Here is a 14,048-nt window from a genome sequence, read left to right as displayed (position 1 = left end):
AGAGAACCAGCAGGGATAGGGTGGGGGGCAGTGGGTGCACAGGAGCCATAGCAGGCTCTGTGCTGACAGCAGAGAGCCGGATGTGGGGCTCCAACTCACAAACTGTGAGATCATGACCTGAGCCTAAGTCGACCTGAGTCGAAGTCAGATGCTTAACCTGTTGAGCCACCCAGGCACCCCAAGCACACATCTGACTCTTGATTTCGGCTTAGGTCATGATCTCAGGGTCTGTGAGATAGAGCCCTGCATTGGGCACTGTGCATGGATCCTGCTAGGGAGTCTCTCTCTCCCTCTGCCTCTCCCCTGCTCATTCACTCTCTCTCTCAAAATAAATGGACATTTTTAAAAAATAAATAAGTATGGGGCGCCTGGGTGGCTCAGTCAGTTGGGCGTCCGACTTCGGCTCAGGTCATGATCTCGCGGTCCGTGAGTTCGAGCCCCGCATCGGGCTCTGGGCTGACAGCTCAGAGCCTGGAGCCTGTTTCGGATTCTGTGTCTCCCTCTCTCTCTGACCATCCCCTGCTCATGCTCTGTCTCTCTCTGTCTCAAAAATAAATAAATGTTAAAAAAAAATAAATAAAAAATAAATAAGTAAACAAACTTAAAAATATTAAAAAAAGAGAGAGAGAAGGAAAGGGAAATAGGGGCCTCCTGGGTTTGTCAGCTATGAAGTTGGGGGTGGGAGTTCACTGTGGGTTTAGAAATGGAATCCAACAAGTTTAGGATGGTTAGGTGTTTGTGTTTTGTTTTTTCAGGCCATCTAGCTTAAAAAAAAAAAAAAAAGCAGAGACTGGAGATCCAGAAGTCCAAGTCCAAGAGGCAAGAGTGGTCCTATAAGAAAGAGGGTGGAGAAAAGCAGGGGCTGGATCACACGTGGGGATAGAGATGGAGGCTAGAAGAGACTAGAGTGAGGAGGGCTGAGATACATACCTCTAGCCTGGTTTAAAACTGAATTCATGATTCACCCCGTTCCCTAAGCCTGCTGCTATGCCTATTTATTCCCTATCTTCCTGATGCAAAGCACCACCAGCCACTGGGAAAACTGGGAATCAGCCTAGTCTTCCCTCTTCCTAACCCTTCATCCACTAAAGCACTAAATAAATCCTCTTACTGGGTTAATTTGACTTCTTACTGACCCATGGATCCTGATCATTGTTCTGTATACCCACAGCCACTGCCCTAACCAGGACTGGCTGCAGAGCTCGTGGTCCCAGTGCAAGAGGAAAAAGCAGGACTTCTTGTTCAAAATGGATCTTAAGACAGTGTGGAGTGTTAAGCCAACCCCAGCCCCTTGTAAGTGCAGGGCCCCGTGTGATCACACATGTGGCATGTCTTTGAAGCTAGCCCTGGCCCCAGCTCAGGCTCTGCCTCGATCCTGTCTGAACTGGTGCCTCTTTACTGGTCTCTCTCACTGCTGGCCTGCACGCTTTCACTCCTTACTCACAGCTTCGTGAGTGCAAACCTCCCTATGGCCTCCAGGATACAACCCCAGCTCCTCACACGATGCACAAGGACTTCCTCCACCCCCGTCCTGTTCACTTGTCCAGGATCTTCTCTGTTGCTCCCTACCTCCCAGTATTTGTTCACCTCTACCTAAACCTCTGCGACTCTATGCATCCTGTTCCCTTTGCCCCGAATGTCCTTCTACTTACCTCCCTCCAAAAAAACTGTTCATTATTCAAAACCCAGGCCAGCTATCTCTCTGTGAACCCTTTCCTGACCTTCTCCTTGGCGATTTCGCTCCTTTAAGTCGCTGCTACCCTTTAGAGTAAGGGTTGGTAAACTTTTTCTTAAGTGGCCAGACAGTAAATATTATAGGTTGTGCAGGCCAAGAGGCAAAACTGAGGGAGGGTATTATGTAGGTACTTATACAACCATTTAAAATGAAACCATTTGAAAGTGGGGGAACAAAACATTCTTGGCTCATGGCCCCTACAAAAACAGATGGTGGTGGGGCGGGCAGCGTGCCTGGGTAGCTCAAGTCAGTCTTGATTTCGGTTCAGGTCATGATCTCACAGTCCATGGGATTGAGCCCTGTCTGCACTGACAGCAGGGAGCCTGCTTGGGATTCTCTCTCTCTCCCTCTTTTTCTGCCTCTCCCCATGCTGGCGCTCTCTCTCTCTCTTTCTCTCTCTCTCTCTCTCTCAAAAATAAGTAAATAAACTGGGGAACCTGGGTGGCCCAGTCAGTTAAGCGTCCGGCTTCGGCTCAGGTCATGATCTCATGGCTTGTGAGTTTGAGTCCCGCGTCTGGCTCTGTGCTGACAGCTCAGAGCCTGGAGCCTGCTTCAGATTCTGTGTCTCCTTCTCTCCCTTCCCCTCCCCCACTTGTTCTCTGTCTCTCAAAGATAAATAAATATAAGAAAAATTTTTTAATAAAATAAAAAAATAAGTAAATAAACAAACATTAAAAAAAAACAGATGTGGGGGCGCCAGGCTGGCTTAGTCAGAACATGCCACTCTTGCTCTCAGGGGTCATGAATTCAAGCCCCACACTGGGCATAGAGCTTACTTAAAAAAACAAAAACAGGGACGCCCAGGTGGCTCAGTCGGTTAAACGTCTGACTTCGGCTCAGGTCATGATCTCGCGGTCTGTGAGTCCAAGCCCCGCGTTGGGCTCTGTGCTGACAGTTCAGAGCCTGAGCCTGTTTCAGATTCTGTGTCTCCCTCTCTCTCTGACCCTCCCCTGTTCATGCTCTGTCTCTCTCTGTCTCAAAAATAAATAAATGTTTAAAACAAAAAAACAAAAAAAACAAAAGCAAAAACAAAACCGATGGCAGCCCAGATTTGGTCCATAAGCCAAAGTTTGCTGACCCCTTAGAGAATCAATTAAGCATTTATATATCTATATATCTGTGTCCCTTGCTAGACTATGTGCAAGCCCATGTGTCACAACTTCTTGTATCCCTAGAGTCTATCTCAGAATCTTGTGCATAGTAGGCCCTCAGCACGTGTTTGTTGCGTGAACAGATGAATGAATGAACGATTGAACGGCGGCCTGTGCTCCTGTAGGGAATGAAGCCAGAATACTTCTTTTCTCACCTTTTTTCACCTGGCTCCTTTTATCAGATGTGTTAGGGTATCACATGGGACCCCCCTGATTTGAACCGTCTCTGAGTCCTGGAGAGAAGAAAGGCAGTGCTCCTTCCTGACAAACGCAAGGCTTCCGGGGCGTCCAGAATTGCTCCTGGAACTTGGTCTTCTCCTTGGCCCCTAGAGAAGTGGCCCAGGCCTTCTGATGGCCTGTCTCCCTGTCCAGACAATTCTTGGCCATGAACTTGTAGGTGTCCTGCTATGCAAAGAGGGGAGAGAAACACCTTCGTCTTTAGCAAGGAGCGAAACAGCTTTGATGTAAGTAGCAGGGGATTTTCACCAGAGAAGCCCAGATTGCACTAGCCAAAACAAAATGAGTAGGACTGAAGAGAAGGGAGGAAGTGGCTGAGGTTGAGAAACTGGGGAGTTTCTTATCCGTTCAGTCTCGTTTATTAATAGGAGACACACGACCATGTCCTGGAGCCTGACCGCCCACCAGAAAAGACTACTCAAGTGAGTTGGACTTCTTCCACTGGAGTGAGAATTGAAGGCTGGGAGACTCAGGTGAGTACTTTTGTGGTGGGTGTACTTTTACTCTCTCTGTCTCCTCATCTCCCGGATGATGAAAAAAACAAAACGAAACAACAAGACCTGAGTCTTGTGTAGCAGACAAGGGCAGAGGGGACCAGTAGCATCCTGAATAGAGGTAGGGAATTCCTGGGTGGTCTTAGGGGAAAGAGAAAAGATTAAAAAGTCAGAGGGCACTGAGGTTACTGAGAACATCTGGATGGATATTGAAGAGGCCTGGAGTTTGGAGCGGGCGGACACCAAAAGATATTTAGAGAAGAATTTGGGGGAAATCTTTGAGAATGGGAGAGGACTGAGAGAGCCGAAGGAGGGGGGGTTGGGGATCTCAGGAAAGGTTGGGGATGAAGAGGCCTGGGAATGGCTCAGGAGGCTGGCAAGCTTGTGAAAAAGCTCAGGTGTCCAGGGCCCCAGAGCCGTCCAAGAGACCTAAGTTCAAGGCGAGGTTCTGACTCCTTCTTTCCCTCGCACTCTCCTCTTCAGCCTCCATCATGTGGAACACCTCCGAAGCCAACTTCTCCTGCTACCATGAGTCCGTACTGGGCTATCGTTATGTTGCAGTTAGCTGGGGGGTGGTGGTAGCTGTCACAGGCACCGTGGGCAACGTCCTCACCCTGCTGGCCTTGGCCATCCAGCCCAAGCTCCGCACCCGCTTCAACCTGCTCATCGCCAACCTCACAGTGGCCGATCTGTTGTACTGCACCCTTCTCCAGCCCTTCTCTGTGGACACCTACCTCCACCTGCACTGGCGCACCGGCGCCACCTTCTGCAGGGTCTTTGGACTCCTCCTCTTTGCATCCAACTCCGTCTCCATCCTGACCCTCTGCCTTATTGCCCTGGCACGCTACCTCCTCATTGCCCACCCTAAGCTCTTTCCCCGAGTTTTCAGTGCCAAGGGGATGGTGCTGGCACTGGTGAGTACCTGGGTGGTAGGCGTGGCCAGCTTCGCCCCTCTCTGGCGTATCTATATCCTGGTGCCTGTAGTCTGCACCTGCAGCTTTGACCGCATCCGAGGCCGGCCCTACACCACCATCCTCATGGGCATCTACTTTGTGCTGGGGCTCAGCAGCGTCGGCATCTTCTACTGGCTCATCCACCGGCAAGTGAAGCGAGCAGCACAGGCGCTGGATCAGTATAAGCAGTCAAGTATCCACTCCAACCATGTGGCTGGGACAGATGAGGCCACACCTGGTCGTTTCCAGGAGCTGGACAGCGGGCGGGCGTCAGGAAGGCCCAGTGAGGGGATTTCGTCTGAGCCGGTCAGTGCTGCCACCACCCAGACCCTGGAAGGGGACTCATCAGAGGTGGAGGACCATCCCAGCAGGGAGGTAGGTCAGCAGGCGGCAGAGAAAAGCCATCCAGAAGCACTTGCCAAGAGCAGGCCGACCAAAAGAGCCCAAAGAACTCAGGACTCTCCGTCAGAGTTTGGGAAGGTGACCCGGATGTGTTTCGCTGTGTTCCTCTGCTTCGCTCTGAGCTACATCCCCTTCTTGCTGCTCAACATCCTGGATGCCAGGGTCCGCGCTCCTCGGGTTGTCCACATGCTCGCTGCCAACCTCACCTGGCTCAACGGTTGCATCAACCCTGTGCTCTATGCAGCCATGAACCGTCAGTTCCGCCAAGCCTATGGCTCCATCCTAAGACGAGGGCCCCAGAGTTTCCGTAGGCTCCGTTAGAACTGTGTTCCCCAGTCACCAGGATCCAGCACTGTCTCCTCCAGAACAGAGCTAAAGTGGCCAGCTGGTAGGGGAGCAGACGAAAGGAAAGCCTGTGGGCATTTTCACAGACAACTTCCCCCATCCCCAAACCAGGCTTCTCCATCCCTTGATCGATGCTTCAGCTCGAGGCTGCCCAAGATGCATTATTAATTATTAATAAATGAATTCTATCCTTCTAGGGCTCAGATGTGGTCTTTGGGGAATAATAGGCCAGGACCGGTGTGCAGCTGGAAACTAACAGTTGAGGGTTTGGGTAACCTAGGTCACGGCAAGGTTGGGAAGCAAAGGACCTAGGACACAGCCTTCAGCTGAGGGGTTTACGGGCATAAAACATGTGAGTTGGTTTAAGAGGATCCACCTGTCTTTTCATTTAACTTCCCAGAAATGGCTCCTGTCCCTAACTACTACTGCCAGGATCGGCGCCCCCAGTCCCCTAATCCCCGCAAACAGGTTTATTTAGCTCAGAAAAGTTTTGTAATCCAGCTTTTTTTTTTTTAATGTTTATTTATTTTTGAGACAGAGAGAGACAGAGCACGAACGGGGGAGGGTCAGAGAGAGGGAGACACAGAATCCGAAGCAGTCTCCAGGCTCTGAGCTGTCAGCACGGAGCCCCACGTGGGGCTCGAACTCACATTCCGGGAGATCATGACCTGAGCCGAGGTCGGAAGCTCAACCGACTGAGCCACCCAGGCACCCTGTAATCCAGCTTTGATAGCCACACTCCTGTGAGTCCAACGCCCTGGCCCTTGCCCTAGCCGAAGAGAATGGTCATGGGAGAGGATCCCTGCTCCGTGGACATGAACTGAGCTTAGCTGAGGCAATGGCAGAGAGGGGTTCCGGCTGCCCTAGCAGTGACACCAGTCAGACCTAAATCAACTGAAGTCCTGGCCCCTCACTTCCCCCTGACTTGTTCTTGTCATCCTGGGTTATGAGAGCAGAACAGAGACTCTAGTTAACAGGGCTCAGGGGTCCAGCTGAGGGGAAACCATGTTCCCTTCCTCTAGCACGACCAACATCCTGTCACCCTAGTCAGCACCCGTGTGAACTTAAAGAAAGCACCTGTGGCCACCAGGTGACGCTGGTTCTCTGTGTTTCCTTGTTGAGGACCGAAGGTGTCAGAGGGACCGGGAGGCCACAGACCGCCTCCCACCCAGCCAGCAAGGGCAAAGACCCAGAGATCTGCACCCCTTTCCCCCCTCCCTCCAAAGCTTAGGCGGGAAAGTAAAGAATTAGACATTTATGATTACTCATGAGATATTTCTTGTCTATTTGGTTGGAAATGGGGGGAGCAGGTGGGCACTGGGCAAGCACTGGAATATAAGAGTCATGTAGACAGTACCGCTGCTCTGGCTACACGCTGTCCCCTCCCTGCTCCCAAGTCCACGGTTTGGAGGGAACAAAGTGAAGTCCAGAGGGATTCAGACGAGCGCAGAAAGAACCATAGGTCAAGGTGGACAGATCAATGTCCTCACATTCAACCCACTTCCAAGTCCCAGGAATCCTGTGTCCTAACACAGAACACGTGTTTCTGAGAGTTCTTCTTCCAAAGAACAAAGATCACAGCAGCCTCAAAACTGAGTCAAGTTCAGGGTGCTGAGGCAGGGGCCCAGACAGGTGGGGTGAACAGCAGGACCAATAAAGAACATCAGCTTGGGAATGTAGAGACAAGGGTTCTCGCCAAGGCTCTCTGATAATTAGCTCTGTGAAGGTGAGCAGGACCCTGGACCACCGGAACCACAGGCTTTATCTCGGGTGCAAAGTTGGGGGTGGGGCGCAGTCTTACCATGTGCCCCGTGCTGTCCTAAACCCTGTAAATATATTCTTTCATGTAATTCGTACAAATTTTACCATTAAGTATCTATTACAATCTCATTCTCACAAGTGAACAAATCGGAGCACAAATAGTTCAAGCAATTTGTCCAGCTGGGAAGTAGTATGACCATGACTTGAGGGCAGAGAGTCTCGCTTCAGCCCACATGTCTAACCACTACAGGACAGCTGCCTTCCTAAAACTAGAATCAAGTTACCAGATAATTCCTAAAAGTGCTTCCTGCCCCACCCTTCTAAGATTCTGGAAGCTGGCAATTCTCTGAAGGTCTGTAAAAGGGTTCACTTTTCATATTCCTTGAAGGCAGTTCACAAGCGTTGGCAAGTAGAAAGGAGCAGCAACAGAGACTGAAGTTAGACCTAAGGAGGGACTTCCCAATTCTCAGTCGCTGGGAAAAAATGACTCACGGGGCACAGGAGGAAACCCTGGAGTCTGAGACCAGAGAGGCCAGATATTAGCAGGAATACAACCCCCTCCTCTCTCACCCTCGACGCCCTCCCCGCCCCCACCCGCCTCTAGTTTCAACAAACAACTTAGTGAGGAAAAAGAGGCGGAGGAAAAGCAAACAGGTCTCTCAGGCTTTCTCATGCGGGTGTGCGTGGCGCGTCCGTGTCCACGCGCGAGGTCCTTCGTGGGGCGGCGCTCACGCGTGTCTCGGGGAAGTGTGTGCACTTGGGGGCCCTCATGAGTGGGAGTCAGTGTCTGTCTCTCTTGGTCTCTTTATCTCTGTCAGTCCCCCGCGCGAGCCGGATCTCTAATCGCTGACTTCCTGACGCTATCTCTCTCGGCTTCTCTTTGTCTCTCTGCATCTGTCCGTCTCTCCTGTAGGCTGTCTTCGTCTCTGGTACCTCCTTTATCGCCTTTTTTCTCCTCAACTCCTCTCTCCCTCCTCGCTCTCTCCCCGTCGCCCCTCCCCGCTCTCCCCGCGCCCCCTCCCCAGTCCCCCGCCCGGGCAGCGCTCGCTCGCTCGCACGCTCTCTCTCTTTCGCTGTCTCTCACCGGCAGATTTATGGTCAGCCCAGGGCTTCTCATTGGCCAAGTGCTGACAGGACTTGATTTAACGCCTCCTCTCATTGGCTGAGCTTGACAGGCCGATTTACGAGTCACTCCACCATTGGCCAAACAGCCTTGGCCCTGATTTATGGCTCGGTGGCTTCGGGGAAGAGGGGGGCGCAGCTGGGGAGTCAGGATGCCCCTCCCCTCGCCAAAGCTTTGGTCTCCCTCTCCTCTGCTTGCTCCCCTTGCTCTCCTCCCCTCGAGGAACCGCACTCACTGTACCTGTTCCTCGAGCCCCCCCTCCTCTCTGCTCTTTCATCCCCCGGGGAGGAGAATTGGGGTGTGGTGATGGTGGTGGGGGGGATCCCCAGCAGAGGATGGGGTCTGGAGGGGTAAATATAGGCGGGGGGGGGGTGCGAATCTGAGGGGTAGGGGTGGGGTGAGCGTAGAGTAGGGAGAGAAGATTGAGAAGGGAGAGAGAATGAACTGAAGAGTGAAGCGGGAAACTGAGGGGATGAAAGGGGTGACGGGAATAAAAGGAAGGCTGGGGAGAAAGGGGAGACTGAGGGACAGAAAGAAGGGGCTCTGAGGAGAAAAAAGGAAGGGCTGAAAAGAGGGCGCATTTGAAGGGGCAACGGGGCTGAAGCGGGTGGGGGGGGGGCGCGGGGGGCGGCAGAGCGGTGGGAGGGGGGGAGATCCGGGAACTGAGAGACTTATTTTCAAACCTCACTATCCAGACTGCTGCATAAGAGACTGAAATTTCCCTTCAGACAATAGCTCTGAAGAGGCAGAGGCTTAGAGGAGCAAAGGTGCAGTAAGAGAGGGGAGAGAGAGGGGCAGGGAAAGAGAACTGAAAAGTAACGGGGAAGAAACTGGAGAGAAGGATGGAGAACTAATAGAGAAGACAGAGCTAAGGTTGGTTTTTATGGGGTGGGGGGTGGGGTGTAGTGAGAGAAGCCGAATCCCCAGAGGAACGACTGAGAGAAGCCTACTCCTCCTCTCTAGAAAGACCCATAGGCGCCTGCAAGGGGGCGGGGGATGGGGGGGGTGGAGGGCAAGTCCCACGCCTCCCCCAGGAGACGTTCTACCTCAAGGCTGCGGTGGGCTCCCCTTTCCCTACACCTCACTCCTCCCCCTTGCCCACCTCCCCAGTTAAATTTATGAGTTCAGGGCTGGCCTTCAGGAATTAGGAATATTTATGCTTCTTTGAGAGTGAGGTTTGCAAGGTGATAAATAAGGGGCCATGGGGGGGTGCAGCTGGGGGCTCCTATTTTTAGCGTGGCCACTTTCCCAAGGCCCCCACCCACCAATTCCCTCTCATCCTGAGCCAGAGAAGGGAGCGCCGAGGGAGGTGGGGAATGGGTTTCAGATATCAGGAAGGGGGTCTGGACTGCCCTGGAGAGCCCCTCAGAGGACTGCAGATCTTTGCAGCAGAAAGGATTGAAGGCAGATGGGGGAGGAACTTTCCAAGTGTCCTGGCATTCTTATAGCCCCTGGAGTGCAGTTACAGCATTTCTGCAGAAGATGGAGAGAAGTGGGGAGAAGCCAGTTTCCCCTCTGCCCCCCTAAGCTCAGTTGCTGAGAAATGGAGGAGAGGAGCCAGGAAATTCACAGGCAGGTTTCTCTGGCAATTCACGTCCCTCACAGGGAGAGGAAGATTTGAAATCCCCCCTCTCCCCGACCCCAGACCACAGCCTGGGTCCCTGGGAAAGGAGGCTAGGAATGTGGGGCTCAGGGCATCTCCTAGGAGTCTCAGCCCCCAACCTGTCCACCCCCACTGCTGGCTGAGAATTAAAAACAGCCAGTAGTCCTTGATACTCCCTACCCTGGGCCTCCAGGAAATGAGGGAGGGAGAGGATCTGTCCTGTGATCCACATACCTTCTCCAGCCCCTTAGCTCCAAGGACCATGTGTTTGTGACCCCCAGCCCAGTCAGAAGGGCTCTGACTCTGGGCTTGGATAAGTAGTGAACAAAGATAGAGGTCAGTAATATGGGGGGTGGGGGAGTATCTAAAGAGAACAGAGAGAGCTGGAGAAGAGGTGCCCCCCCCCAAACACACACACACAACACTGTGCCCTCCATCCACTGTGGCTTTAGTAAGGATGGCCACCGTGTGTGCACAAAAGCGCACACACTAGACTCTGCTGCGTGGAGTGGGAAAAGGGAGGGAGAGAAGGGTCTAGACTGGCCCTTTAAGAGCCACTTAGGGTCAGAAAGCCTGGGCTACAGAAAGGGGAAGGAGCTGATGTCAGAAGACGGATGGGCAGCAAGATGGGGATTGATGCTAATGGGGGAGTTAAAGCTAAGTACCCAGACACTCAGAGGGCAGAACTGCAGATCTGTCTTCCTTATGCTCACTACCCACCCCCCCCAAACCAAGGCTGTAAATCTGCCTTCTCAATTGGGGGAAGGGGGAGTGAGGAAAAACGAGATGCTCTCTTTTCCCTTTTCCTGTTTTTTTTTCCCCTCAACCTGCACCATCCGCCATCCCCCACCCCACTTCTTTTGTCCTCTCCCAATCCACGACCCTTTGCCACTAAAATTTCCAAATGTGTGGCTTTCCACAGGAATTGAGACAGTGATTTCAGCTTGTAGAAGGAAACTGCGAGAAGGTCTCCTTCACCAAATCCCGGGTGGGAATGGGTTGGTGGGATTGTGGTGAGAGGCCAGGAGGCTGGAAACGCCCAGTTGCCTCAGTTTCTCTTCCTCCCAGCCTCTTCTCACTTGGGGATAACTCTGGCGGCCTTCTCCCAGGACAGGAGGGTAAAGAGGCAGGAAGCAGGATATCGGGTGCCAGGAGCTGGAATGGGTGCAAGAGCTTCAGAGTTGGGTTTGTGGAGCCCTCGGACGCACTGAGGTGCTAGACGGTCTTGTGGGCCTCCAAGGGCAGCTAGAGGAGCTGCAGGAGCTGTCCACGGAAAGATACATGGGCTGGTTTCTCGGAAACTCCTGGATCATACCGTTCCCTCTCCTTGCCCACATACCCTGCCTGCTGAGTAGAGACGATTTCTGGCCAATAGTCTCTTTATTGTAAAGGCGGGATCCAGCTGCTCCTCACGACCTCTCAGGAGGCAGTTGGGGATCTCAGGGAGGAAGGTCTCCTCAGAGGGGTTGGAGCTAATAACCCTCGGGGGGATCCATGTCTTCCCTCGCTTGCAGGTAAGCCTGGATCTCCCATCTTCCAGGACCTGGAAGGACCTTTCTTTCTCTCTACTGGCAATCAGGGTCTGTTCTGGAGAAGTCCTTCTGTATTAGAGGCCTGCATCTCATCGGTTGCAGTTGTACACCTGAACTCCTTTCTAGTCCTGGAATGAACTGCTGCCTGATTGCTTCTGGTTCCCGAATCTTCCTCTGTACACATAAGAGAATGACCCTGAGATGTCAGTCTCCTCCCTTCCCTCTTCCCGGGTTTTCCCTCAGAGGCCTACCTAAAATCACCCCGAGGCCATCCTCTCTCTGTTTCCTAACTCTGCAGGGACAAGGGAGAGAGCAAGGCTGGAGTGAGAAAAGTTGGAGGTTGTGAGCCGAAGCCATCGGAACCCAGGCTTCCAGCCTCCCAGCATCTGGCCAAACACTCCCTCCCATCCCAGGGAGGTCAGCCACTGCCCTCAGCCCTGTGCTCTGGCTGCCTCTCTGTCCTGATGATAAATCCTGTCTTTGTCTCCCCTCCAACCCGGGGCCCCAGGCGGCTGGGGGGTCAGAGGCTGGGGGAGGGGTCGGGGTGGAGGGGGGAGAGACACAAGAGTGGGAGAAGATGGACAGGAGCAGCTGGTGAGCAGGCACTGGGGGTGGGCGGTGAGGGGTTGGGGCCTCTTGATGCTACGATCCCGACTGCACATTCCAGCAGGCCAGCATTCTGAGCAAGAAAGCCAGGATTCTTAAGATGCGGAAGGACCTTGGGAATGGCCCCCGGGAAATCAGAAACACCGGGACACGGGGGTTGCTGTGGGGTTCTTCAAGGAAGGAGGCTGCTGAAAGAAATGGGTGAATGAGAACCTGTCCCCACCACCGACCCCTACACAAATGTGCTGTGCACTCAACACACTGAGACAGACAGACAGACACTCGTGTGCACACACACCCAAGATTTATGACCCATCAGCATGAGGGAGCCGGAGCCCAGGAGAGCCAGCCTGCCCCTTGGCTGGCCCCTCCCCAGCTGTCTTCTCTTGCTGTGACTTTCCTATCTCCATCTCTCCATTCTGTTTCTCGGCTCCCAGGCTGGTTGTTCTTTCCTGGTTTCTCCCACTCTCCCAGTTCCTTATGCTGGCTTTCTGCTAACTCTCAGACTCTGCCTCTTTGTCAGTCATTTTTCTCTTTCGTTGTGCTTCTCGATCTTATTCCCGCCTCTCCGATTTCCTTGGACTCTCCATCCATCCTGCCTCTGCTTCTCTTCAGCCCCACTACCTCACTGCCACCCCAGAGCCTCAGAGTAGAGGCTCTGAATGAGTGCCTGCTTTGGTGGGAGGTCTGGGACCATACTGTGTTAGGATATGGGGTGGAAGGGGGGACAGGGAAGCCAGATGACCAAGGAGACAAGCTCAACTAAGGGAGGAAAAGTAAAGATGAGAAGGAAGAGAGAAAAGCTGCAGAAGGGCAAACACTAAAGAGAGGAGGGTAAGGACTAAAGGTTCCCTGTAAGTGTATTTTGGGTCAGTGTGAATAGGAGGAGCTGAGGGGCATCTACTGAGTCATAGTGCGACACAGATCCAGCAGCTAGATCTGGAGACTCAGCCAGAGAAACAAAGATGTGAGGTCCAGCAGGCAGCCACAGTTCTGGGTTCTCTCACCTACCTGAGAAGGTCTCACAGACCTCTTTTCCCCTGCAGACAGTCTTGGAGTGCCGGTTCCCTCCCCACTTACCTCCTCCTCCCCTAACACCTCCCCTCCCCACCAGTGACATCAGCTGTGGCTGCCGCTGCTGTCCTCGGCCCTGCTGATGCACTCTCCCATGGGTGAGAGAGAGGCCAGTCACCTCTGCCCCACCCATTCATTCTCCAGTCCAGGAGCTGGGGCTTAAACATGCCAGCACCCTAGGGTGAGAGGAGGAGAAGGAGGAGGAGGAGGAGTCTGTACCAGGAAGCCATCTGCAGGACATGGGGGATAAAAGAGGGAGGCATGGGCACCAGGGGAAGGGAGAGAAGCTGGAGGGGGGCACTTGAGGAAGAGGGACTGTAGCACTAAATCACCCTGTGGGGGGGCTCCCTCTGCCTGAGCTCAGTGGGGTGGGTAGAGGATAGACATTTGGGGAGGGGGGGGAAGAAGAATGGGGAATCGCCACATCTGGCAGGCAGGTGTCTGGCACTGTTCAGGCTGCAGTCACTTTCCCAGCCAAAGGGGAGGAAGGGGGAGAGGGGAGGAGGGGCTTCCCAGGGTTCCCTGGGGAAGAAGGGAAAGCTTACAAAACAAGAGACCCAGCATCAGAGACCAATGGAGGGAAATGATCAGACCCCTGTCCCCGGTTTCTCTGCTTTAGTGCTGGAGAAGGGTTTGCTCATAGTCCTGGAAGAAAGCTGCTGGCCAAGGGACTGGGTAGGCCAGGGCAGGCCGGGGCACCAGAGTTCCATTCCTCGTGGGAAACAGAGGAGGCAGGAGAAGTTCAAACGAGGCCAGGCTGGGGAAACAGACTCAGAGCATTTCAAGTTTGAGATACAGCTCCATTCTCCACACCGTCACTGATCAGCAACCCCTCAAGGCTCGCACTGACCTGCCTTCCCCCCCACCCCCCAACCAGGGTCAATGCTGGGTGGTGGTAAGTAGAAAGGTTAGGATGGGAAGGCCGGACACTGCTTCCTCCCCGTCTCAGACAGGCAACACCAAAGATCCCTAGCCCTCATCCAGCCCCCCTCCGCCCGCCGCCCCATACCCCAACTTTCAATCCAGGACTAC

At 53.4% G+C, this 14,048-nt stretch overlaps 1 protein-coding gene across 1 annotated transcript; it reads left to right on the top strand.

Annotated features, from left to right (window-relative positions):
- The first annotated feature begins 3,498 nt into the window (after positions 1 to 3,498).
- GPR84 (G protein-coupled receptor 84) lies at positions 3,499 to 5,772 on the top strand. Its single transcript, XM_049625656.1, has 2 exons — positions 3,499 to 3,596; positions 4,101 to 5,772. Exon 2 carries the CDS (start codon positions 4,109 to 4,111, stop codon positions 5,291 to 5,293), a length of 1,185 nt encoding a protein of 394 aa, XP_049481613.1. The 5' UTR covers positions 3,499 to 3,596; positions 4,101 to 4,108; the 3' UTR covers positions 5,294 to 5,772.
- Positions 5,773 to 14,048: the final 8,276 nt, after the last annotated feature.

Source organism: Panthera uncia, chromosome B4, assembly GCF_023721935.1.
Source record: "Panthera uncia isolate 11264 chromosome B4, Puncia_PCG_1.0, whole genome shotgun sequence".
In the NCBI taxonomy this organism is placed as follows: domain Eukaryota; kingdom Metazoa; phylum Chordata; class Mammalia; order Carnivora; family Felidae; genus Panthera; species Panthera uncia.
The sequence above is the reverse complement of the archived record's forward strand: the minus strand, read 5'-3'. Positions and strand labels throughout refer to the sequence as shown.

Bases quoted from the DNA above. Each gene is read 5' to 3' on its own strand.
- GPR84 (XM_049625656.1), top strand. From the start codon at position 4,109: ATGTGGAACACCTCCGAAGCCAACTTCTCCTGCTACCATGAGTCCGTA.